The following is a 26582-nucleotide window of genomic DNA, read 5'->3' on the forward strand; positions in this document are numbered from 1 at the left end:
CGTCAATGGTAAAAGCGTGCTCTTGAATTACTGATAGCGAAAGTGACGAAATTTGCGGAATGTGCCCCCAAGTGGACTTATATAAGAGATATTTTACCGTGACCTCGAGCATAAACTGTTTCTAGGAAATACTTCACGTCATATTCTTATGAAAAAATGATTGCTTTAAAGAGTAGGAGTCATAGAAACACTTTTTTGTTATGATAAAACTCATATCCCTGCTGAAAAAAACAATAAAACCATTACAGAAAATTCTAATGGTTTTATTGGGAATTTTATTGGTTCTAATGGAATATGGCCCAAAACACACTAAAGTGTATTGGTTTTTGTTGGTCTCTAATGGTATGTACTATTGGTTCGATGTATAGGTTCTAATGGAATATGTTTTGGTTCTAATGGAATACGGCCCAAAACACACTACAGTGTAGTGGTTTTAATGGTAAAAGCTAATGGTTCCTATTGGTATTTTAATTGAAACCATTAGAATTTTCTGTAATGGTTTTATTGTTTTTTTTTTTCAAATAATCTTTCTTTCTTTTATTTACTTTATTTAACACATATTTGCTGTATATTTGACGTAGTAAGAATAACGGTAACATTTTACAATAAGGTTGTATATCAGCTAACACAGTAAGGTTATTTACATTAGCTCTAAAAACTCATCTTTCTGTTATTTACTTTATTTAACACGTATTTGCTGTAGACTAGTAATAATAATGGTAATACTTCACATTAAGTAATTTGTATCTGTTAACATTAAAGGTGCAGTGTGTAAATTTTAGTGCCATCTAGTGGTGAGGTTGTGAATTGCAACCAACGGCTCAGGCCACTGCTCACCCCTCGCTTTTGAAACATGTAGAGAAGTTACTGTAGCCACCACCGGACAAACAGGTCATTGTCGGAGACAACTTAGTATAAAAGTTTGCCCGTTAAGGGCTTCTGTAGAAACATGGCCGCCCAAAATGGCGACTTCCATGTAAGGGGACCCTCTGTGTATGTAGATAAAAACATCTCATTCTAAAGTAATAAACACATAACGGTTCATTACGAATGGTCTTTTTACACCCCTGATAATATATTTTTGTATATTATTATGCATTTTTGTCAAGAGATCCTTCTAATAATTACACACTGCACCTTTATGTTTGCTGTAGATTTGCTGAAGTTGTAATGGTAAAAAGCAAATCTTTTTTTACATTGGTTAATGCATAACTAGGCCTATTTCCACAGGATTTAATAAACAAGACATTATTCTTAATAGAAAACGTGCAACAAGCTTTACAACTGCTTTATGGCACCACTAATAAAAAGTAGCTTATTGTATGTAGATGTAGTTATTATTTTGTAGTTTGACAATTTTTAGATTAATCCAGGACTAGGCCTTAATTATATTAGGACATTTTAAGGGGACATTTCACAAGACTTTTTTAAGATGTCAAATAAATCTTTGGTGTCCCCAGAGTATGTGAGGTTCTAGATCAAAATATCATATAGATAATTTATTATAACATGTTATAGCCACTTTGTAGGTGTGAGCAAAAATGTGCCATTTTGGTGTGTCCTTTAAATGCAACTGAGCTGATCTCTGCACTAAATGGCAACGCTGTGGTTGGATAGTACACATTAAGGGGCGGTATTATCCCCCTGGGTTGATCTTTTTCAAATTTTCCAGGTTAAAAAAAGCACTGGGGACCCAATTACAGCACATAAACATGAAAAAGTCAGATGATATGTCCCCTTTAAGTAGTTTTTACAAACATACCTTATAAAAAGCATTACTGGTGTGCATCCTGAGACAAAACAATGGCACTTGATATATGTTAAGATACGTCTGTGCAAGATGTTATTAAATTAAGGCAACTCAAACATACATTATATTCTGGGACTAGGTTAAGTCTAGTATGTTCTTTTCTAATTTAATATTCATAGTATATTTTGGTCTTCCAATACATGGTAACAAAATGTTCCTGTATAAAAGGAATTACATGGATAGAATGATTAGGCCAATCCATGATGTAAAATATTTTCAATAACATCATGCTATTTTTTATTAATGACCACTTGGGTTTTGTTTAGCAATATCATACATGCACATAGAATGGAGACAGTAGCGTTGACAAGAGTTGGCCAGCAGGGGGCACCATAGTAAATAGTTTCCTTTATGATACCGAAACAATTTAAAATCATATTTATTTTAGTCCTACAGATTAAATGTCACCATTGGCATTAATTGTAGAATGCGATAGACAATAGATGTCCCTCTCTGAGGTGTTTAGAGATGTTTATGACCTTACCAAAGCTGTGGTTGATATGTGTTGTCCCGTATTGAATGACACCTGCACACAGACCAGAGACCACATGTCACAAGTTTCCGTTGAGCATTGTAGAAATGTTGCCTTCATAGTTTTCTACCTGCATCTGGTGCTCCTCTTTGTTGTGTGTAGATGATTGTTTGCCATTGTTTATATTAAGCCTATACCTTATTGTTTTTGATACAGTCAGCTTTTAATTATAATGGTAGGCTACTTATCAGACAATTACAATTTACTTATAATAACAATATGCAATACATCTGTACAATAATGCACATCAGGTGGAAATCATGCATTTTTAGTTATGCTTTATTTTGAAAATAAGAGACATTTGACCAATTATTTTGGTACATTGTAAATGCACATTCCTTTATTTATAAGTGCAATGTAGCCTATTATTTAATTTGTTTGTTGAAAAAATTACATGATTTTTATATTATACTTTTTAAATGAGGGTTTAATGCATTTAAGTAATCCCAGCAGTTGACGAGATATGCACTATATATCTATATATATATATATATATATATATATATATATATATATATATACATTCATTTCTGCACTCAGATGCCGCTGCTTGTGGTTTCCTTGCTGCATGCGCAGGAAGTCCTCTTCTCTGTCCCAATTGGTTTTTTTATTTATATAAAAGATCCATCATAACTACTTTTCTTATCAGGTGTGTTCTTTTCATGGTTTGATATATTCATGATTTACCTCAATGAAAACAAATAATTGATGTAAAGAGAAAAAATAAATCCACCTATTTATAATGACAGTAACAGTGAATTCCATCTCAGAGTTGCCTGTTTTGTAAAAGATCAATAAAGCTACAATGTCTTGCTTTATCATCCCTTTACATTTTTAGATCCAAGACAGCAAACTTTGTATTACATAACAAAGTAGAATTTTCTTATGCTCATGTATCAGATGCAGTCTTAAGTGTGAATGCTGCTGGGATTGTTAAAGTGTCCAATGTCCTGTAAGTCATGTTTACAGTAGAGCACAGTATTATTGAGTATTGACTTTGACTAAGGCCTAATCTGTACGCTGTCACTTTAAAGCAGTCATTTATAATGCAACTTCTCCTTTAAGATCAGACGCAAATGCTCTTAAAGAGAATTTTTGAACAGCTCGCATCCGCCCCGGGGAATGATCATAACATCAGCACAGACAGCACTAATGATGGACTTTGAGCGTAATGGACCCCATTACTGTTCTCTTACATTTCTTGCATGGTCACTGACAAGATGCACTATGAATTTGACATCAATAAGATGAGTAAGGCGATGTATGTTGCACCTCGATGAAAAAAAATGAGTTGAAGAAAGATAATTTGTTAATTTTGCAATGTCAGGTTTTTCTAGACAGGTTGAGTCATACTATGGGGAGGTTTGGTAATATCGTGTGTTTGAATCATATGAGCTGTCCAATGCAGCGTAGTTTCACAGATAAACATCCTCACATGAGACCCTCGCAGTTATCTGCTAACCGTCTATGACGGCCAAACACTTGTGTGTTTGTCTTACCTATAATACGCAGATCCGGCTTTCTGATGAGGGGAAGTTTTAGAAGAGCCATTCTTTTCTTTGTCCTCCTCTAATTTTTTTACTTTTCCTGTTTCTCACGTTGCTGTATTTCCTTCTATTAAAGTGCACTGAGACAGGAACTGCCACCCCTGCCTGCCTCCCACACGCTTTTTTTCTGCTGCCTCTCTCACTTTTAGATACTTCTCACACAGTTTAGTGTTTTACAGTGAACGTGCTTCTCTCTTTGCCAGTGGACAGTCTGTTTCGGTGTGGATGCTTCAGACCTGTTTTTGTCTTTAGTATTCTGTCTGTGGGACCTCGAGCCACATTGATCTTCTGTGGAGGGGCTTCAGCATAGTAGTGGTCTCAAAATGGAAGCAGAAGCCCTTTACAACTTCTGTGCCACTGAAAGCGACGAGCTGAGCTTTTACAAGGGAAATGTACTTAAGGTAAGATAAGTATTACATACGCACACACCAGCACTGATTGAATGGCTCAAAATTTCCACTTTACTATTTAAAATCTGTAACTTGCTTAGCTTATTTTGATGAGATAAAATAATGTGTTGAGTATATGTCGGCATGACATTGATTACATCATTTTAGTACAAAATTAATTACTGGCGATTACTTCAAATCAGGGTTGACTGTTTTTCTTACACTAGATCACTAATATGGAAGATGATCCTAACTGGTACACAGCAGAATTGGGGAACAAAAAGGGCTATGTGCCTAAAAACTATATCAGTTTAAGGCCACACACGTAAGTATCAAAACATAAATTACATTTCAGTAGATAGAATGGATTTGACTGATACTAGATACTGGCAAATACACAAATGAGACACAAAGAAGATACAAATTTGTACATATAGCAATGAGATGAAATGGGGGGAAAATGGAGACTTAAGAGCCCCTGCCTCTCAGATTTTTATCCTAAATTAAAGACCCTGGTATTCTCATACGTGACCCACAAAACCAGTCATAAGTAGCACGCGTATATTTATAGCAATAGCCAAAAATAAATTGTAGATTGTATTTTAATGCCAAAAATCATTCTATGAAGATATTTTGTAAATGTCCTACCGTAGATATATCCGAAATGTACTTTTATGTGTTGCTAAGGACTTCATTTGGACAACTTAAAGAAAATTTTCTCAAATTTTTTCCAATATTATCTCAATATTTAATAGGCTATGTGTGGACTTTATTTTTACAACTTAAAGACAATTTTCTCGATATTTTATTCAATATTTTCTCGGTATCTGTTACATTTGGACAACTTTAAATGTAATTTTCTCCATATTTTCCTTAATATTAAATATGTGTGGACTTCATTTGGACAATATCAATATTTTCCTCAACATTAATTATGTGTGGACTTCCTTTGGACAACTTAAGGACAATTTTTGCAATATTTTTCGATATTATCTCAATATTTTCAATACTGTCTCAATATTCAATATGTGGACTTCATTTAGACAACTTTAAATGCAATTTCTCAATATTTTTTCAATATTTCCCTAAATATTTAATATGTGTGGACTTTATTTGGACAATATCAATATGTTCCTCAATATTAAATATGTGTGGACTTCGTTTGGACAACTTTAAATGCAATTTTCTCAAAAATTTTCCAATATTATCTCAATATTTAATATGTGTGGACTTCATTCGGACAACTTTAAATGCAATTTTCTTAAAAATTTTCAATATTATCTCAATATTTAATATGTGTGGACTTCATTCGGACAACTTTAAATGCAAATTTCTCAACATTTTTTCAATATTTTCTCAATATTTAATATGTGTGGACTTCGCTTGGAGAACTTAAAGACAAATTTCTAAAAAATGTTTAACATTATCTCAATATTTAATATGTGTGGACTTCATTTGGACAATTTTAAAGACGATTTTCTCAATATTTCCCTTGATATTTAATATGTGTCAAATAGGTGTATCTTGGGCAAATATTGTCCTATAACAAACCATACATCAATGGAAAGCTTATTTATTTCAAATAATAAATATATATGTCACATATGTTCCACATTTTGGGGCAGTTTCCCGGACAGGGTTTAAGCAAGTCCCAGACTAAGGGGCGGTTTCCCGGACAGGGCTTATCCTAGTACCAGCCTAAACTGTGCAAGTTTGAGCTGCTTTAATTTTAAAACACCTTGTCCTGGCTAATCTTAATGTATATTGGTGACATTGTATTGTCTCAAGAGGCACACATGTAGTGTTTTTTGTAAGGTATGCTTGTAAAAACTTCTTAAATGACCTAATATAAATAAGGCCTAGTCCTGAATTAGCCTAAACCTTGTCCGGGAAACCGCCCCTAAAATGCTTGTTTGAGCCGTTTTAACTGAAAACAACTTGCATCTTAAAATATAACTGCGCCAATGTTTTGTCTCAAGACGCACACATGTAATGTTTTTTGTGTAAGGTATGTTTGTAAAAACGTTTTATTTTTTATATATATATATATAATTAGGCCTAGTCCCGGATTAATCAAAACCTTATCGGAGACACGGAGGGGCGGTTTTCCGGACAGGGGTTAGACTAGTCCTAAAACTTTTAAAAGCTAAAAAACTGAAAACAACTTGCACAGACATATCTTAAAAACATCACCCTTTGTTTTGCCTTAAACAGCACACAAGTAATATTTTTAGTAAGACATGTTTATTAAAACTAGTTATATTTCCTAATTAAACTAAGGCCTAGTCCTGGCTTAAGCTAATCCCTGTCCGGGAAACCGCCCCTATCCCTTTATGTTTACAATCCGATTCACGAGAAAATGGCAAATAAAAAGCCACAATTAAATATCTGACCCTATAACAAATAGGTGACCCTCACACCCTACCTGTAAGAACACAGCCTAAGTCATTTTTGGTAGTTCGTTACAGCCTACATAATGTAAGGAACATTCTGTGAAAATATAACCTTGTTATCTAAGTAAAGCCATGTTAAAGATTGAAGTAAAATCAATAAGTGAAACTTTAATGGTCCTAATCTCATTATGAGACTTTAGCCCAGATTTCACAGATGGGTCACTTCCATAAATCTTGACTAATTTATCTGCTATTCTATCCATAATCTTACTATAGACCCAAAAGGAATTTTACAATAAATTCTGACACAACAATGATATAGAAAAGCAAATTTAAAACAGAGAAAATGTTTCTGGCATATTATTATTATTATTTCCATATGCTAATTACATCCAAAAGCAACAGACAGTTTTTTGAACAACAGCAGGAGGCAGCTTGTTGCGTGTCTAGTTTATTGTATGTCTAACAGTGCTGTTGTGCCTCTGCATGTTGGGTCAACTATCCACACATGGTTTGCAGGCCGTATCTCCAGACAAGTGGCTGAAAATCGACTGCGTCAGCGGGAGTGTGGAAGCTTCTTAGTGCGGGAAAGTGAGAGCGCACCCGGTGAATTCTCCATATCAGTAAGGTAAGCAAATCACATGGGCCATCCCCACCTGCCAAATTTAATCTGTGCTTTTGTGGAGTCATTGCTTATTTGCTGCATTCATGGAATGAAAAAGATTGATGGCTTCACAGAAACACATCTGTCCTACTTTCTGAAAGACAGCAATATCCATTGCCTGTTTTAGAAAATGCACGGGGAAACAAGAGAAAGCTATTACGTCCGAGCAGAGATTTCATTTAAAATTCATCAAGAGCTCTGATGCTGAATCATGTTATTATTCTTTTAGACTCGTTACTTGTCAGTTCCTGATGAGTTGGGTTTAGATATTAGACAGTGAAAGCTTGTTTGCCGGGAACAGTTTGGCTGGTCACAAATTTACTCCTAAAAAACCTACACTCCTTGAGCATCTCTCTACAAATGTACTTTGAAAAAAGCATTTGACATGTTCACAGACTGCATAGTAATCACAATTGTAACGAATCTTCAGTCAGGATGATTGAAACTAAAGTCTGGAAGCAATCACTTCAGCTGCCATATTACATTTTCTTATAGAAAATCCTAAAGGGGTCATATTATGAGATTTTTTAAAGATATAATCTAAATCTTTGGTGTCCCCAGAGTGCGTAATTGAACTTCTAGCTCAAAATACTCCACAGATAATTAATTACAGCATGTTAAAATTGCCACTTTGTAGGCATGAGCAAAAGTGTGCCATTTTTGGGTGTGTCATTTAAAATGCAAATGAGCGGATGAAGTGCAAACATTGATCACAATGATGGTGGTTTGTTGCAATTGAAACTCAGTTGTGCTGTGAATTTTTTTCTCTCTCTTTCTTTCTGTACTAAATGGCTGTGCTGTGGTTGAATAGTGCAGATTAAGGGGTGGTATTATCCTCTTCTGACATCACAATAGGAGCCAAATTACAATGTCCTATTTTTTTCACATGCTTGCAGAGAATGTTTTACCAAAACTAAGTTACTGGGTTGATCTTTTTCACATTTTCTAGGTTGATAGAAGCACTGGGGACCCAATTATAGCACTTAAACATGGAAAAAGTCAGATTTTCATAATATGTTTTGCGCATAGTGCATTCTGGGTCGATGATGTGTAATGGTTGTCACTAAGTATTATTGAAGTTTATCATACTAAATAGTATCTACAATTTTTTATGTGAGAATTTTTACTCTCAATCCTACCTTCTTTCAATTCAATGTTCTAAATGCGCTGGGTACAATCAATAGTACTAACCTGATAAAGCCCGGTACACACCAAAAGATAATCGGATGAATTTGGGCCGATTTTTCCCCCTACGACAATTCTAGGCAAAGTATCGATTGTCGTTGCATTAAACCAATTTCATGTGGTGCGCCCCAGTGATCCGCGGGTCAATGTATAAACAACCCTCAACCCACCGATGTTTCAACTAAAATATTGTACCTGACCCGCTTCTTGGTCCGCATATTTTAAAGTAATTGTTTAAAATAGTTAATTGGCCTCTTTATTTCAAACGAACCGACCGACCGCGACCTGAATATCACTTAAAATATTTTTGGATGACTCGTAACCACGGGTGACCACATGCACCTGCTCATTTTGGATCAACCCGTGCATCACTGGCGCACGCTGTGTTAAGAGCATCTGTATCTGCTCGGAAGCATGTCGGAGACACTTCAATAGGAAATCCTAAATATGTTGAATATTTATGATCCAAAAATCCTGTTGTGTGGGGGGAACACAGAGGACAAACACACACACGCTGTAGATTGTCACGTGGAATGAAACGATACCCAAGCGAAAAGCGAGCTGATGAAAGACGAAACCATAACAACTACAGTCATGGCGCAGCAGCCAAAGTGAGATGGACATCAAGTATGTTAAAAAGCAGTCCATTGTTTTAATGCCATTTCTTTATGCCCATTGTTCACCATGTTTGTTTACTGTGAAGTCACGTTTGGCCGCGAGACATTGTGAGATCTCCGCAAGATTTCCTGTGTTTTCAGTGGAGACTCACGTTGTTTGTGAAGTTAAATTGATGGTGGGCGTTGTGCTGTCATGACCACATAGCGGCACGCCACACACTAAAGGAAAAAAGTGTCATGTTTGTGGTCTTTCACATTTTAAAAATAGGATTTAAAGGGGACATTTCACAAGACTTTTTTGAGAAGTAAAGAAAATCTTTGGTGTCCCTATACGTTCTATAAGTTCTAGCTTAAAATACTATATAGATAATTTATTATAGCACGTTAAAATTGCCACTTTGTAGGTGTGAGCAAAAATGTGCAGTTTTTGGGTGTGTCCTTTAAAATGCAAATGAGCTGATCTCTGCACTAAATGACAGTCCCGTGGTTGGATAGTGCGGATTGGAGGGGGGTTGTTATAATAAGATCCCCTTCTGACATCACAAGGGGAGCCAAATTTCAATCACCTTTTTATCACATGCTTGCAGAGAATGGATTACCTAAACAAAGTTACTGGATTGATCTTTTTCACATTTTTTAGCTTGATAGAAGCACAGGGGATCCAATTATAGCACTTAAACATGGAAAAAGTCAGATTTTTGCGATATGTCCTCTTTAAAAATATTTTGGTGTGACCCTAGTTTTAGATTCTGGGTATTTTCAAAGTCCTTTTAGGGAAGTTGCACCACTAGCCGGTCATGTTTGCAACGCCTCTGGACAGTTATGAGTGTCATGCATCTACTTAAAGACAGACATCTCTAAATAACATAAACAACATATTTCCAACCAACAAATAAACCCAAAATCTTTGTTTCTTAAGTTTAAATTGGGCTAAAACACATTTAATCAATGTCGTTTTAGCTACTGTGGCAGTCTTTATTAATGAATGATTGGTAGTTTTAACTGGAGTGGCTATACTGAGCGTGGTACTGTCCTCTATACATCTTGTTATATCCAATATCTTTGGTATTTCATAGTAACCTCTTTAGCAAACATCATAATGAGTTAAACCATGACTTAAATGCAGCTTTTCCAAATGCAAAGATAGTTATTTGTTTAAAAATCTGGCAGAATGGCGTAATCCCTGCACTTCATTTTCCAGTTCACTTTCAGCTTTAAATTGTGTTTTTGTCATGTTGTTAAAGATGACAAATCAGATAGTTTGTCAGGCTGTCAATCAGATTCACCTTGGACAGTAAGATGAGAGAATGCCAGCAAGCAGGTAAACCTGCATTGAAGAGAAAAGGCTCTAGTAAAATCTCTCTAGTAGACAAAAAAATGAAACTGTCAATCACATGGATTCAAATTAAATCAGACAGCAGAAAACTATGTGAACTATGTAAAGTCAAGTATGATACAAAGTCAAAATGTAATATATCATAGCTGCTTTATTATATTGTTGAATTGCCTTAAGAGTTGTGATATGAATCAAACTTGCTATAAACCCCAAGCAGTGAATGTAGGTCACTAATGACAGTGATGGCTGTGAAATGGTTGATATTTGCTGACCACAATTCTTGCACATCTCCAGCACACTGTAAAGCCCTTCACAGCAAAAAAAAAAAAAAAAAACTACCATCAAAGCTGCTTGTTATACTACATAAATATTTCCCAGTCTTTGAAAAATGTGCCCAATGTGTCCAAAGTGTATATTTCTTTACATGTTGTTTATGAACCTCACTCAGCCCTATATATATATATATATATATATATATATGTATTTATTCTGCTTAACAGTTGTTGCTGGACTACATTCTTTAAAATTTGTTTTTTTGTCTCTAGTGGTCTTGTGACTCAATCTCAGACTGTGTGTCTGAGCTATTTTGATTAGTCCTTAAATAGCATATGATCAAGCATGCATCTTCTGACTTTTGAGCAATGTTTTTGAGGAAGTATTGCGCGTCACACAGACAGTGCACAAGCTTTAAGTCTTTTTAAAAGCAAGTTCTAGTTTATTTATGCATTTCACTTGAAATGTGTATAACCTGCAGGTATACACACAATTCACTTTCTGTTAAAAGCAAAGAGATTTAAGTCAAATTTTTGTGTCCAGGGACATGAAAATGTACTTGATACATTTATGAAATGTGTCATATTATTCTACAAAACCTATAGACGGTTTCAGCAGTAACAACATAAACAAGCGGCTTTCGTGGTCAACACGTAACTTCCTGTAAACTCTGTTAGGAATAAATAACATCAAAGTACTTTAAACGTAGTTTATTTATATAACAAGCTAAATAAACAACACATAGATTACCTAGGAAAGCAAAACATTTGTTATTTTCGACGAGGTATTTGTTCAAGAGATCAATTTAGCAACTAGTCAAAACATTAAAAAAACTGAAACCGGAAGCACGGGCGTCCAATGAAACAGTCTATATAGTTTAAAATAAATATTTAATTTATGTTTCAAATTTGTAGGTGGGCATCTGTCTGTCTACACATAGACTAGAAATGACTAGAAATGGTGTTTAAATTATTAAAAATTCTAATTAAGATACTTTGTCCTCATAATATGTTCAAAACCTTTCATATAAACACATTTCACGAACATCAGTAGCTGTTGGCATAATTGATCAAAACTTCTGTCGAACAATTTGGATGTTTTCATGTTTGTTGTGACGAGCTTCGCATCGTGAGACATTAAAAAAGAAGTCACCGGCCGCCACTGTCTGAAATTCTGAAAAATCGCTACTTCAATGTAATGGGTGGGCTGGTACACCTTTTTTGTGTCAGGTGGTACAACCAATTTAAAACTAGGAAAATGCTATGTAATGTAATTAAAAAATTTATTTATGAACTTAGTATAAAATGCAAAAGTTTAATCCAGCCTCCAAGCTTTTCAGTGTAAATATGTAAGTCATTGGAGCAACCAAGAAGTGAAGGGGCAACTGCTATTAATTTACTTAATCATTTTAGTTTTCATAAGTTTATGCTAAGATGATCTAGTATTGTTATTACACATTTTTAATTAATTTTTTTTATAATTTTTAAATTATTTTTCTAAAATGTATAGTATAGTTCTCAAATGTTAGTTTAACTTTAAAGTTGTTTTACACTTTCAAACCATTTTAAGGATTCTAATTTTAAATGCTACTATCAAGTAAACATAATCAGCACAAACGCAATAAAGGAGCGCAATAAAACTTATCTGGCAAACATACAATGACAGGTTGTAACATCTGACATTGTTTGGGTGGGGCGATCAAAATACTGTAAAAAATGCATTTAAATGAATTGAAATCTTGTTTAATTAATACAACTTTTCAAAACACATTATTCCTGACTCGAAAATATGCATTAAGTTATCTATTTCAAAAAGATTAAAATACATATTTGAAGCTTGTTTTGTAATTGACCCATGTGCATTATTGCAAAAATACACAATGATATCCTTTGAAATATCAAGTCTTTTAAAAATTCTGAAAGCTTTTTTTATCTTCAGACTCACTTTTCTCAGTCACAAGAACAAACAGTATTGTGTCTAAATCATTGAATTATTAAAATGCTGTCACAGCTTTGAAAGTAACATTTTCAGAAGATTTTCAGTCTTCACAACTCATCAAATAGCAGCTTAAACAGAACCGAAAAAATAACTTTTTAGAGAGTCACCAAGAAATGTAGGCTCTTTGAGCAGTTCTGACTAACTAAGAGTTTGTCATGAAGCTTTAAACACATAATACTTTGAAATAAAATCTATTTTTAATCATTAAAAAACTTTGTAGGTATAAAATGAAAATGTAAAAAATGTTTTTTTTTTCAAAGAAATGTAATAGAATAAGACATTTTGGGGCCACTGCAATATATTTCAAATGTTTCTCTCCCTTTTAACAGCTATGGTGATCATGTACAGCATTTCAAGGTGTTAAAGGATAGAGACGGCTATTACTTTGTTTGGGAGGAGGTCTTCCCTTCCTTAAATCAGCTTGTGGAGTTCTACAAGACCAACAGCATTGCAAGGGAAAGGACCGTGTTTCTTAGCGATACAGAACAAACACAAAAAGTAAGAAGAAGCTTATAAACACCACTTTTTCTGTAATCCTTGAAATGCGTTTTTCTAGGTGACAAAGTTTACAGTGAGAACAATAGACTAAAAAAATCATAAAATAAATTTGAAAGACTAGTAGGCAATAGCATACAATATAAGTTTTATTAACAATAAAAATATAATTTTATTGTGTTTTATTAACAATAACAATATAAGATTTTTTTTTATAAATAATGCAGATGTCATTGAAACAGGGGCCTACACTCTATTTAATATTGTGCTTTTAGTGTGTACTCAAAAATGTCAGGAGTGCATGTTTGGACTCTTTTAAGGTTACGTTCCATAAAAACTGAACAATTCCCTGTCATCTATCCAAAAACAAAGTGTAATCCACATCAGGAAAGCATTACATGCCAGTAATTGTTCTGTGGTATCTGTGGTCCGATCACCGAGTCACAGCTGCAATGAACTTTGTCTGTTATTGTTTGTCATCAGAGGCCGCATCATGCGCATGCACTGTTGGACTTCAATCCACAACACAACTCCCAGCTGCACTTCCTGCGGGGTGATGTCATAGACCTGCTGGACTGCTCTGATTCCCAACGCTGGAAAGGTCGTTGTCGTGGATGTGTGGGCTATTTCCCCAAGGAATACGTGCAGCCTATTTATCACTGACTATCAAGGATAACACGATACATAACAACACTGAATGTACATATTATGGTTTAATATGAAAGACTAAATAGTTTGTTTGAAAAAGAGACTGAAATAATCCAACAGACAAAAATGTATTTGTTCATCCACAGTTACTAAACAACAAACACACTGCTGACACTAAAGTAATACTTTGTTGCTTTTTAGCCTCTAAACTCTCTACTATGAAGCATGACTATATGCAAAATAATCACCATATATACTTCACATAGATTGCTTAAAAACCTTGCAGGAAATTTTGTTAACAAATTCTTCTGTTTGTTAACCTTTTCTTTTAATCTGTGCTGTATTTATTATACACCTTTCTTTTTTGTGTATATATTGTTTATATGTGTGTTGTCTTGTTTTTCGATTATGATTATGTAAATATTATCATTGTGATGACAAAATGAATATAAAGCGTTTATGATTAATTAAATTGATATATGTCGATTTTACCATTTTCACTTTGGGCTGGTATAAATTTTAGGGGCGGTTTCCCGGACAGGGATTAGCTTAATCCAGGACTAGGCCTTAGTTTAATTAGGAAATATAACTAGTTTTAACAAACATGCCTTACTAAAAACATTACCTGTGTGCATTTTAAGGCAAAACAAAGGGCCCTGATGTATTTTAAGATATGTTAGTGCAAGTTGTTTTCAGTTTGGACAGCTCTTAAAAATGATTTAGTCTAGGACTAGTCTAATCCCTGTCCAGGAAACCGCCCCAAAGTCATGAAAATTAAGTCCTAACACTGAGCTGATATAGAAAACATTGCCAAAGGACGGCTCCTGCACTGGAAGAGCAAGCTCAACGGCTTCAATGTGAGACTGTATAGCCATCAAAGGCATTAGAAGTCGAACTTTGTATAATAACTAAAATAACTAAAAATGAAGGAACTGACTGTAAATATACTGTAAATAACTGAAAATCTGGTAATCTGAAATTTTCCTTGGTAACCCTACTGAAAATCCAGCTAAAACCAGAATAAGATGGTTAGAGATGTTCCTCCCAGCTTGGCAAAGCTGGTCAAGCTGATGGCTAGCTGGTCTAACAGCCTGACAAGCTAAATCCAGCTTAAAAAGTGACCAAAACACAGCTAGACCAGCTTGCTACACACAAAAAACCAGCTAAAACCAAGCTGGGAGTGCTAACACCAGCTTATGCTGGTTTTAGCTGAATGTAAAATGTTACATTTGGGGCAACTTTCATCTCTTATTTACAGTTAACAATTAAATACACAAAATACATTTTTTATATATATGTTTTTGACGATTTAAACTACAAACTAAATTTGAGTTAAAATGGGCCGTAACATAGGTGTGTTGGCACCACAGTACCGCGAGAGCACAGCTTTCGACTCGCTCTCGCGGTACTTTGATGTCACATTCCGCTCTGTCTGCGCAACGCCGCGCGAAGCAAATGGTGCTCATGCAGATATTCGGTTTTTATTTTCATTGGTTGAGTGTCGGGTCACATGACTGAGGTGTGCAAGTTTACCTGCTGTCACATTTGTAAGCGAACACACTTAATAAATACTTTTAGACTAGGAAGCACGTGCATTGTACAAGTAAGCGTAAAGACTTAAAATTATGAAAATTCCACATAAATGATCGGCAAAACCATTTTAAATGCACGTAACAAGACTCTGGGACAATGGCACTGTCACAGGTTCAGTGCCTCGATGACAATCACATCAATGTGCGAACTAACGAATCCAAACCGGACTTTTTCTATAGCGAAGAGCAGAGACTCGCGCTTGAGAGACTGATACATGCGGGACGTGATGCCTTTGAGGATTACATTAAAACCAAAAACTTGAGATGCTTTTTATCGGACCTCGAACTCGAGAGGATTCTCAACACCGTGGAAGTGTACAGCCCGGGTTCCTGTGATAATCCTGCTGAACTTAATGGCGAGAGTGATGTAGATACGTTTTCTCTCCAGTACTGGCCTGAGCGCTCGGATTACTCCATCCCACAGCTGGATATCGGCTGGCCGGACACGGCGTCTTACCGAGGAGTGACCCGCGTTCACGTGTACACTCAACCACCTTATGAGGGTCAGTCACACATTAAAGAGGTGGTGAGAAAAATGATTGTCCAAGCCCAGAAAGTAGGTTAACATCACAATATTATGATTACATTTGTATGTTATTTTTTACTTTTTGTGATTTACATTGGGGTCAAAGTCTAAGGTGTGTAGCCTAGTTCTGTGCTGAAGCTCATAAAAGAGCATGTTGTAAATAAAGAGTAAAGTTGGTCAAGTAGGGTTGGTTAAATGATATAGATACCATTCAGTTTTATATTAATGTTATTTGCAAAAAGTACATTGATTCTGTGTGTGATGTTATTTCATTGAATCTTGCCATATAAAGTACCAGATTACATGTTTTATGTATATATTATGGAACACTTTGTTTAAAAAATGCATTTTCACCTGTGGCCAGTCTTCTTACAGTGTGCGATAATATTATACACACAAGAATAAAAATATAATAAATCTAAAAATCTTACAAAAACAGAAAATTAAGATTTGAAAAATGTTATAATGTACAATAACAATAAAATGAGAAATACATGTTAATATGAATATTAAATGGTGCAAAAGGGCAGATATTTATTCCAGAAACCGATAACTGTTCATTTCAGTACTTTGAACAAAGCTGAAAACCATTAACAAGTTTTTTGTCGAAATCATGTGTTTGTTTTTTTATTTCAGCTAGATCTGAAAATGCAAGCCAAACCAAAGCTTGGATCTTAGGAGGTTAAAGGGAATGCTTCCCAAAAATACAAATGATTTCATTTACTCACCGTCAAGTTGTTCCATATTTGTATAAATTTATTCGTTTTGCTGTATAAATGTATTCGTTTTACTGAACACCAATGAAGATTTTGAAATATGTTAATAACCAAACAGATTTGGGGCACCCAAAACTTCTATAGTATTATTTTTTCCAATTATTGAAGTCAATTATGTATTCGATCTGCTTGGTTAGTAAGCAAATTCAAATTTTGGGGGGTAACTATTCCTTTAAGTGGCTTTCTTTTAGATATTCAGTCTATTCATTTTTCTTTCTTTATTATTAAAATGATTAATTATGAAGTTTTCAGCAAACAGACATATTCCTTTTCCTGCGTCTTTTGCAGGTTGTTGCAATTGTCATGGACCTGTTCACAGATATTGACATCTTCAAAGATGTCCTGGATGCAAGTTACCGACGGAAAGTTGCTGTGTATATTATACTGGAGAGCACCGGAGTGAATCACTTCTTGAGAATGTGTGACAAAGCAGGCATGCACACAGGGCACCTCAAGGCACGTCACATTTAATATTCCAAACCCATTAGACCTTAAATGACAGATTGAGCTGAGTTTAATTATTTATCAGTAGAAGGACCATGAAATTATTTCACATCTGCTGTTGAACCAGAAACAACACGTAATGAGTGTACCTTTTTAAAAAATCTACGTTGTTTTAAACCGCTGGTTTAAATGAAACTAGAAAATGTCTATATTTGACCCAACCATGAAACATCTATAAAAGCATTTTTTTAGTGTGTAATTGCTTAAATTAGTGGTTCTCAAACTGGGGGCCTCGAGATTGTGCCGGGGGGCCAGTTTTATGACATTTTATAAAATACATCAATTAAATTAATGTGTAATTAAACCTCAGAAAAAGGCGGCTACAAACCAACAGCACTGTATATTTTAATACGTTTTTTTTTTATTCAAATTTTATGTTTTATGTCATAAATTTTCTTTGATGGGCCACAAAGGGCAAAAGTGGGGGCCAATGTACATAAGGAAGGGCAGAACACCGAAAAAGTTTGAGAACCACTGGCTTAAATACCCCTGAAGCAACTGTGAATCAGCTCTTATCATTTGGCTTATCACTTTTGTTTTTATCCAGAAACTGCTGATTCTCCAAATTGCTGATTCTAGATAAATAGCTAGTTTATTGTAGTTTAGTCACGGTAAAGTGTTTGTTAAAGATATGCCTTTTGTATAGCGTGTTTATATACAGTACAAGAAAAAAATAACACAAAAAAGAAACAATGGATTTGGATGTTCTGTGATAGAACCGATATAGAGACAACGAGGTACGATTCTGCTTCATCATGATCCATTAAACCATTTAAAAAGTTGTATTTTTTATTGTGATTCTCCTGTTTTATATTTTCCTGCATGCCGAACTTTGCTGAATTGCGTTTTTTAATTAGAATTTGAGAGTACGCAGCATCAGAGGAGCCGAATTCTTCAGCCGATCTTCAAAGAAAGTGTGTGGAAGTCAAAGTCAGAAGTTCATGTTCATTGATGGAGACAAAGCAGTCTCAGGCTCATATAGGTACGTCTGTTCAGTCCAGTTTACCAAGGTTATAACTCATTTTAATACATATTCCATAGATATACATTAAAGTAAGCTTTTTTTATACTTTCAGTTTTACATGGTCCGCCTCTAGACTGGACAGAAACCTCATCACTGTGCTGACCGGCCATACGGTCGACATATTTGACAGATTGTTTCAGGATATGTATTTGATTTCTAATGGGGTGTGCCTGAGCGCGATCAATCTGGGCAGTGAGCCCGAGCGTCTCCCTCAAGCAGTATCCGCTGTATTCCCCACAGCAAATACTGCACTTAAACTCATTAACCCAAAATACAGTCTGGTATCCAACTGCACTTTCACTTCCAATGGACCTGCGCCCGACCAAACAGGTGCCAAAAAAACCAATCAAAAGGAAGTGTTCAAACAAATCAGAGATGCTCCAGTGTTACCCGCGCTTCACCCGGGGCTGCTCGACCTGGAGAAAGCAAACATGATCGATTACGTGCCGACCTGGCCAGATCCTGAACCGGCAAGAGATGTCATTGGTTTCATTAACATAAGGGACACCAACAAGCCGCTGCAAGCTCATCTGATGCGTTCGGAACTCTTTGAAGTCTCTCAAGCCATTCGATTTAAGGATACTTTATGTAAGCCAAGGGAGCCTTTATCTGCGAGGGCTTGTTCCATATCACAAACCGCCTCTGCTCATGAAGATCCAGCTCAGACATGTACAGAAGCGCAGAGAAGTTCAGGGGAAACACAAAAGCATGCCGAATATTTTGATCAAAATCAGCAACAGGAGAGCAGCCACACCAAGGATCTTAATTTGCCTCTACAATCTCCACAGCCTGAAACGATGCATGTGCTTACTGGTCACATAGTAGATAAAGGAGCACCAGATGTGATGAAAAAAGAGCAGGACTCTTTGCAGAACCAAAACATTTGTACTGATAAAGACTTGCCAGATTCAACTTCTTGTTTTGTTAAAGACAATACAGTTTGCTCGGATACAAAGCAAACCACGAATGCCTCACAAATACTGCAATGTCCTATTCAAACCCCAAATAATCTTGATTTCAAATTACCATCAGCAGGGGCTGACTCACTTGATAACCCAGTAAGTGTTTCTGTTGAAAGCTTTGGTGACAAACTCTTAACTGATGGTGCCATTCAGGACCACGGAGATACAAAACCAGTGTTGGTACTGGATGAGACACAACAGAACTGTTATGATAGACAGATTTCTAAATCTGACTCTAACATCTCTTCCTTGTCTGATTATTATGATTGCATTAGCCCTGTTGCTGATTTAAGGTTTGAAAGTGAGGCCTTTGTACTGGAAAAACCATCAGACCTGCAATCTTATAATCAGATCAAAAACATTCATGAAGAACAGGAATGTTCTTGTTTAAATTCCTACACAATTTACAATTCTGAAGAAAATAAACAAACCTGGTTTACTCCAGAATCTTTGAAGACGTCTTTCAGTAATGTATACAATTCAGTGTCGTATACAAACCCATCAGCAACTTCAACCACACAACCTGCACCTTTCACGGCTGACACTGTCCAAGAGAGTTTACATGACAAAGGTACAGTAACAAATAATATTACATTACCATATGGTGATTATTATAATTCCTAATAGTGAATTTAACTACTCTTCTACTTTAGAGGAATACTACGAGTGCAGTGATACAGTGGGATTTGAATTTGACAGTATGGTAAATTCGATGGAACCTAGCTCAGAGGAAATGACCACACAGGAAGCTGATACTGAACACTGCAACATTGAGTCAACCTGTCAGAACATGAAAAAAATTGATGAACGTAAAGTGCAGTCTGGATCAGAGAAACAGTCTGGAGTCGAGGTGATTTTTGACAATGAAGATGATGCTCAGCCTCAGTTGGATGAAAACATTAAAAGACAGCCAATACAAGAGTCCCGAGTTACATTACGGTCAGCAGTAGAGAGTGAGTTGATTTGTAACTTTTGGTCAGAACGTAGACCTGAGAAGATATTACAGATACAGCCCAAGAAATTGAATACTGAGAACCAACCAAAACTGGACTCCAAAACTGAGTCAAGTCTAGATTTAATATGTGAGGAACAGTCAATTGAGAAAACAGAAAAAACACCAAAACTGGACTCTGAGCCCAAGTTAAGTCTAGATTTAATATGTGAGGAACAGTCAATTGAGAAAACTGACAAACCACCAAAACTGGATTCTGAGACTGAGTCAAGTCTAGATTTAATATGTGAGAAACAGTCTGTAGAGTTAGCTGAGACAACTGAAAAACCACCAAAACTGGACTCTGAGCTTGAGTCAAGTCTAGATTTAATATGTGCAGTCCAGTCAATGGAGAAAACTGACCAACCACAAAAACTGGACTCTGAGCCCAAGTTAAGTCTAGATTTAATATGTGAGGAAAAGTCTGTAAAGTTAACTGAGAAAACTGACAAACCACCAAAACTGGATTCTGAGACTGAGTCAAGTCTAGATTTAATATGTGAGAAACAGTCTGTAGAGTTAGCTGAGACAACTGAAAACCCACCAATACTGGACTCTGAGATTGAGTCAAGTCTAGATTTAATATGTGAAGAACAGTCAATTAAGAAAACTGAAAAACCACCAAAACTGGTCTCTGAGCCCAAGTCAGGTCTGGATTTAATATGTGAGAAACCGTGTGTAGAGTTAGCTGAGAAAACTGACAAACCACCAATACTGGACTCTAAGATTGAGTCAAGTCTAGATTTAATATGTAAGAAACAGTCTGTAGAGTTAGCTGAGACAACTGAAAAACCACCAATACTGGACTCTACGCCCAAGTCAGGTCTGGATTTAATATGTAAGGAACAGTCTGTACAATTAGCTGACAAAACTGACAAACCACCAAAACTGGACTCTGAGCCTAAGTTAAGTCAAGTTTTAATATGTGAGAAACAGTCTGCAGAGTTAGCTGATATAACTGAAAACCCACCAATACTGGACTCTGAGATTGAGTCAAGTCTAGATTTAATATGTGAAGAACAGTCAATTAAGAAAACTGAAAAACCACCAAAACTGGTCTCTGAGATTGAGTCAAGTCTAGATTTAATATATGAGGAACAGTCAATTGAGAAAACTTACAAACCACCAAAACTGGACTCTGAGCCCAAGTTAAGTCTAGATTTAATATGTGAGAAACCGTCTGTAAAGTTAACTGAGACAATTGAGAAACCACCAATACTGGACTCTGAGATTGAGTCAAGTCTAGATTTAATATGTGAGAAACAGTGTGTAGAGTTAGCTGAGACAACTTAAACAACACCAAAACTGGACTCTGAGCTTGAGTCAAGTCTAGATTTAATATGTGAAGAACAGTCAATTGAGAAAACTAACGAACCACCAAAACTGGACTCTGAGCTTGAGTCAAGTCTAGATTTAATATATGAGGAACAGTCAATTGAGAAAACTAACGAACCACCAAAACTGGACTCTGAGATTGAGTCAAGTCTAGATTTAATATGTGAAGAACAGTCAATTAAGAAAACTGAAAAACCACCAAAACTGGACTCTGAGCCTAAGTTAAGTCAAGATTTAATATGTGAGAAACAGTCTGTAAAGTTAACTGAGAATTCTGAAAAACCACCAATAATGGACTCTGAGATTGAGTCAAGTCTAGATTTAATATGTGAAGAACAGTCAATTGAGAAAACTGAAAAACCACCAAAACTGGTCTCTGAGATTGAGTCAAGTCTAGATTTAATATGTAAGGAAAAGTATGTACAATTAACTGAGAAAACAGACAAACCACCAAAACTGGATTCTGAGACTGAGTCAAGTCTAGATTTAATATGTGAGAAACAGTCTGTAGAGTTAGCTGAGATAACTGAAAAACCACCAATACTGGACTCTGAGATTGAGTCAAGTCTAGATTTAATATGTGAGAAACAGTGTGTAGAGTTAGCTGAGATAACTGAAAAACCACCAAAACTGGACTCTGAGATTGAGTCAAGTCTAGATTTAATATGTGAGGAACAGTCAATTGAGAAAACTAAAAAACCACCAAAACTGGACTCTGAGCCCAAGTTAAGTCTAGATTTAATATGTAAGGAACAGTCTGGACAGTTAGCCGAGAAAACTGAAAAAACACCAAAACTGGACTTTGAGCTTGAGTCAAGTCTAGATTTAATATGTAAGGAACAGTCTAGACAGTTAGCCGAGAAAACTGAAAAAATACCAAAACTGGACTTTGAGCTTGAGTCAAGTCTAGATTTAATATGTGAGAAACCGTCTGTAAAGTTAACTGAGACAATTGAGAAACCACCAATACTGGACTCTGAGATTGAATCAAGTCTAGATTTAATATGTAAGGAACAGTCTGGACAGTTAGCTGATAAAACTGATAAACCACCAAAACTGGACTCTGAGCTTGAGTCAAGTCTAGATTTAATATGTTAAGAACAGTCAATACAGAAAACTGAAAAAATACCAAAACTGGACTTTGAGCTTGAGTCAAGTCTAGATTTAATATGTGAGAAACCGTCTGTAAAGTTAACTGAGACAATTGAGAAACCACCAATACTGGACTCTGAGATTGAGTCAAGTCTAGATTTAATATGTGAGAAACCGTCTGAACAGTTAGCTGAGACAACTGAAAAACCACCAATACTGGATTCTGAGCCAGAGTCAAGTCTAGATTTAATATGTGAGAAACCGTCTGTAAAGTTAACTGAGACAATTGAGAAACCACCAATACTGGACTCTGAGATTGAGTCAAGTCTAGATTTAATATGTGAGAAACCAATTGTACAGAAACCGTCTGTACAATTAACTGAGACAACGGAAAAGCCACCAAAACTGGACTTTGAGATTGAATCAAGTCTAGATTTAATATGCAAGGAACAGTCTGGACAGTTAGCTGATAAAGCTGAAAAACCACCAAAACTGGACTCTGAGCTTGAGTCAAGTCTAGATTTAATATATGAGGAACAGTCAATTGAGAAAACTTACAAACCACCAAAACTGGACTCTGAGCCCAAGTTAAGTCTAGATTTAATATGTAAGGAACAGTCTGGACAGTTAGCTGAGAAAACTGAAAAACCACCAAAACTGGACTCTGAGCTTGAGTCAAGTCTAGATTTAATATGTGAAGAACAGTCAATTGAGAAAACTGACAAACCACCAAAACTGGACTCTGAGCTTGAGTCAAGTCTAGATTTAATATGTAAGGAACAGTCTGGACAGTTAGCTGATAAAACTGATAAACCACCAAAACTGGACTCTGGGATAGAGTTAAGTCAAGATTTAATATGTAAGGAACAATTAACTGAGAACACTGAAAAACCGCCAATCCTAAACTCGTCTGAGTTAAATCTAGATTCAGGTCTAGATGTGTCTTTAATATGTGCTTCAATTCTTAAACATTCAGAAGTAAATGACTACAAATCACAGTCAGCAGCAGACAGTAAATCTGATAGAGTCTCATCAGTGCCTGACAAAGTAGCTGTAACTCCTGTAATACCAGAGAAAGCATCTGTGACAGTGTCTACAGGGCTGCATAAGACTGACGAACTACAAAACTTACTGGCTGATCTAGATTTTGCAAATTCCAACCTGGAATCTGCAGCACATGTCAATGAATTAAAGTTACAGGACGATCAAACAGTGTTGAAGAAGAACTCTGAGAGGCACAGCGCTATACTGCCTGAAGATTTTGAAACAGTCAAGCTGTTGATTCTAGAGGATTCTGACCTCCAAGACATCGAGGAAAAAAAACCAAACCGTTCTGAGCCCAGAAGAACAAAAGCTGCAGTGAGCACAGAAAACAAACCATGCAAAGCGGCACCTGCAAGACTAAGGATAGTAAATGTTAGAAAGCCGATAGAGGATCATTACAGTAAACGTGGAAAGCAAACATGTCATTTGACATCTCAGGTGAAAGAGAAACAAGAAGGGGAGCGTGTTTCTACAGCTCAAGTGATAAAGAGCCTGCCAGGGGCAAAACCAAAGCTAGATTGTCAGGTTAGCAAGGTAATATTTTCTCACTGTTGCAAGATAACACAAGCTTCAAAATGATTTAGAGAAATGGATTGAGTTAATTGTTATTAATTAATGTTTTTTTTTTACTTAGCAACCACATCAAGCATCGAAAATAATTCCCAATGCAAAAGAAGCAAGAGGAGAGTCATCTACATTACCCATCACCAAACCACACAGTGTGTATCGCTCACAGAGGCCTCCAACAGGAACACACAGATACTCGCCTGGACCACCATTGCATAACCCCTGCGTTACTGCCTCATCATGTCCTGAAAACTTGGCAACAGGAGAAGCTGTAGCGTTTGGGTCAATGCAGTTAGACCAGGGACACCCTTGGAAAGTCCGCTCTTCAAACTGTCCTACCTCATCCCCACAACAGCCTCATGTTAAACCGAATGGACCTAAGACCAGACAATCTGAGCCAGTCCTCAGGAAACATCCTGCATCCACAATAATATACAGTTCACCTTCTGGGATGCCAAATCCAAGACAAACAAAGAACTTGAAGCAGACCTTTAAAGAGACTCATATGAGCAAAAAGAAAAAAGAATAAAGATACAGTTTCCAAATGTAATTTTCATTTTATAAATGTAATAATGTGCAGTAGAAAGCAAAATACTAAGAGAAGCCACTGTTTTATTTTAGTATTAATTTATGGCATTGAACTGACAGTTTTATGTGTTTTAATTACATCTTGCCAATGGCAGAATTTTACTCTTGAGTAATGCGGTAAATGTTTTTCAGGGAGCATGTTTTTCTTATTCAGCAAAACATTATACAAAAGTTTTGATCACTATATCTCAAACCCAAACTGATAACATTATTAATTGTTTTGATCATTATGTGTTCCAGCCAGTTTAACATGTACTTCACATTTACACTGTTACAGTATCGACTGCCACAGAAATGATGGGAGGAAATAGAGTTTCCAGAAATAACTCATTCCATTCAATAGTCTTTATTTATCTTATTCTCTTTTAGGTTTCAGTAACTACTTGTTAACACTAGCTGCCTGGTTTAGATTGTTACTGAGTACAACTAAATATTAAACAAGAATAAGCTTTATCTAACTAAGTGCATGTTTTAAAACACACACACTTTTATTTTTTTGTTTGACAAAACTAGATGAAAATAGGCTAATAAACCTCTGACCGCTCAACAGCCATTGCTTTTTACCAACATCAATGCAAGTCATTTATGCACATTCCAGATCTCTTATTAGCATTTAGAAAGGGAATGAGAGAAGCGTTGTGTGCCCTCTGTTGGCAAATTATATGATGTTAGGTGGATTTTGAAGCAATCAGCTCAACAGACAACAAAGAGGGATTTTAAGAGCCTGAAAAAAGTCCAACACCGTAAACATAAGCATATTTTTTAACACTGGCTTAGAGTTGTACAACAAAATCCTGTCTATCCTAAAATCTAGCCAGATTTGATGAAGGGACGGATCATTAAGGGATAATTCAGGTCCTGATCACACAGCCAGGGTTTATTTCTCCCATAACAACCGGCTGCCTATACATTATACCGCTTATTACAGTGTTATTTACCTTATAAGGTAAGGAATTACATATTGATTTGAAATATTTTATTTGCTTAACGACTGCAGACCTTACATTCAAATGTCATGAACACGCTATTTGTTTTAATCATTTGTAAATGTCATTTATGTTATTAAAATACATATTTGTATTTAATATATTGATGGTTTCAATCATATTTGACAGACAGAAGTTTTTCTGTTCACCTGTTGCACCTTTTTTTGTGGCGTCCCCCAAGTGTCAGTATTGGGCCCTATGTTGTTTTCTATGTACTTTTAATCTTTGTACAGCGCCTGATAAATGTGTTAGTATTTAGCCTAGCCCCATTCATTCCTATGGCTCCAAACAGGGATGAATTTAGAAGCCACCAACACTTCCATGTTTTCCCTATTTAAAGACTGTTAAATGAGTAGTTACGTGAGGAAGTATGGTGGCACAACATAAAACTCTTGTTTGTAGCCGTGGGGATGAATGGGGCTAGGCTAAACACATTCACGAAGCGCTGTACGAAGATTAAAATGCACGCATTAATTAACCTAAGTTGAGGTAAGAACATAGTAAAATATTGAAAAACGGTGGTGTTTCTGTGGTTTAAATGTGCTATATAAATAAATTGAACTGAATTTAGTATTGTGTAATATATTAAAGTGTACCCGTCAAAATGATTTGCAGCATCCAGGTTACCGTGTGTTATTAGGTTTGAGCGGTTGTTTCTGGCCAGTCAAAATCAAGCATTTCAATGAGTTGTGTAACAAATGGTACAAA

At 35.8% G+C, this 26582-nt stretch overlaps 2 protein-coding genes across 3 annotated transcripts; both read left to right on the top strand.

Annotated features, from left to right (window-relative positions):
* The first annotated feature begins 3918 nt into the window (after positions 1-3918).
* grapa (GRB2 related adaptor protein a) lies at positions 3919-14363 on the top strand. 2 transcript variants are annotated; one of them, XM_073857084.1, is made up of 5 exons: positions 3919-4290; positions 4506-4604; positions 7181-7299; positions 13074-13242; positions 13723-14363. In XM_073857084.1, exons 1-5 carry the CDS (start codon positions 4213-4215, stop codon positions 13900-13902), a joined length of 645 nt encoding a protein of 214 aa, XP_073713185.1. In that variant the 5' UTR covers positions 3919-4212; the 3' UTR covers positions 13903-14363. The 2 variants fall into 2 exon arrangements, with proteins under 2 accessions (XP_073713185.1, XP_073713184.1); XM_073857083.1 differs by having other exon boundaries at positions 3954-4290; positions 4506-4598; positions 7175-7299.
* A 593-nt stretch (positions 14364-14956) lies between these two features.
* On the top strand, positions 14957-25973 carry fam83ga (family with sequence similarity 83 member Ga). The gene is made up of 8 exons (XM_073856640.1): positions 14957-16035; positions 17070-17237; positions 18143-18267; positions 18362-19842; positions 19925-21502; positions 21611-22588; positions 22697-24258; positions 24368-25973. The coding sequence occupies exons 1-8, from the start codon at positions 15577-15579 to the stop codon at positions 24827-24829; spliced, it is 6813 nt and encodes a 2270-aa protein (XP_073712741.1). The 5' UTR covers positions 14957-15576; the 3' UTR covers positions 24830-25973.
* The last annotated feature ends 609 nt before the right edge of the window (positions 25974-26582 follow it).

The sequence above is a fragment of the Misgurnus anguillicaudatus genome, chromosome 19, assembly GCF_027580225.2.
Source record: "Misgurnus anguillicaudatus chromosome 19, ASM2758022v2, whole genome shotgun sequence".
Classification (NCBI taxonomy): domain Eukaryota; kingdom Metazoa; phylum Chordata; class Actinopteri; order Cypriniformes; family Cobitidae; genus Misgurnus; species Misgurnus anguillicaudatus.

What these genes read in the sequence shown, in the direction of transcription:
- grapa (XM_073857084.1), top strand. Translation starts at nt 4,213, where the DNA reads ATGGAAGCAGAAGCCCTTTACAACTTCTGTGCCACTGAAAGCGACGAG. An exon ending in TCAGTTTAAGGCCACACACG is followed by an intron (nt 4,605 to 7,180) that starts TAAGTATCAAAA and finishes ACTATCCACACA; the next exon opens with TGGTTTGCAGGCCGTATCTC. An exon ending in GAATTCTCCATATCAGTAAG is followed by an intron (nt 7,300 to 13,073) that starts GTAAGCAAATCA and finishes CCCTTTTAACAG; the next exon opens with CTATGGTGATCATGTACAGC.
- fam83ga (XM_073856640.1), top strand. Translation starts at nt 15,577, where the DNA reads ATGGCACTGTCACAGGTTCAGTGCCTCGATGACAATCACATCAATGTG. An exon ending in AGAGAGTTTACATGACAAAG is followed by an intron (nt 19,843 to 19,924) that starts GTACAGTAACAA and finishes CTTCTACTTTAG; the next exon opens with AGGAATACTACGAGTGCAGT. An exon ending in GGACTCTGAGATTGAGTCAA is followed by an intron (nt 21,503 to 21,610) that starts GTCTAGATTTAA and finishes TAATATGTGAAG; the next exon opens with AACAGTCAATTGAGAAAACT.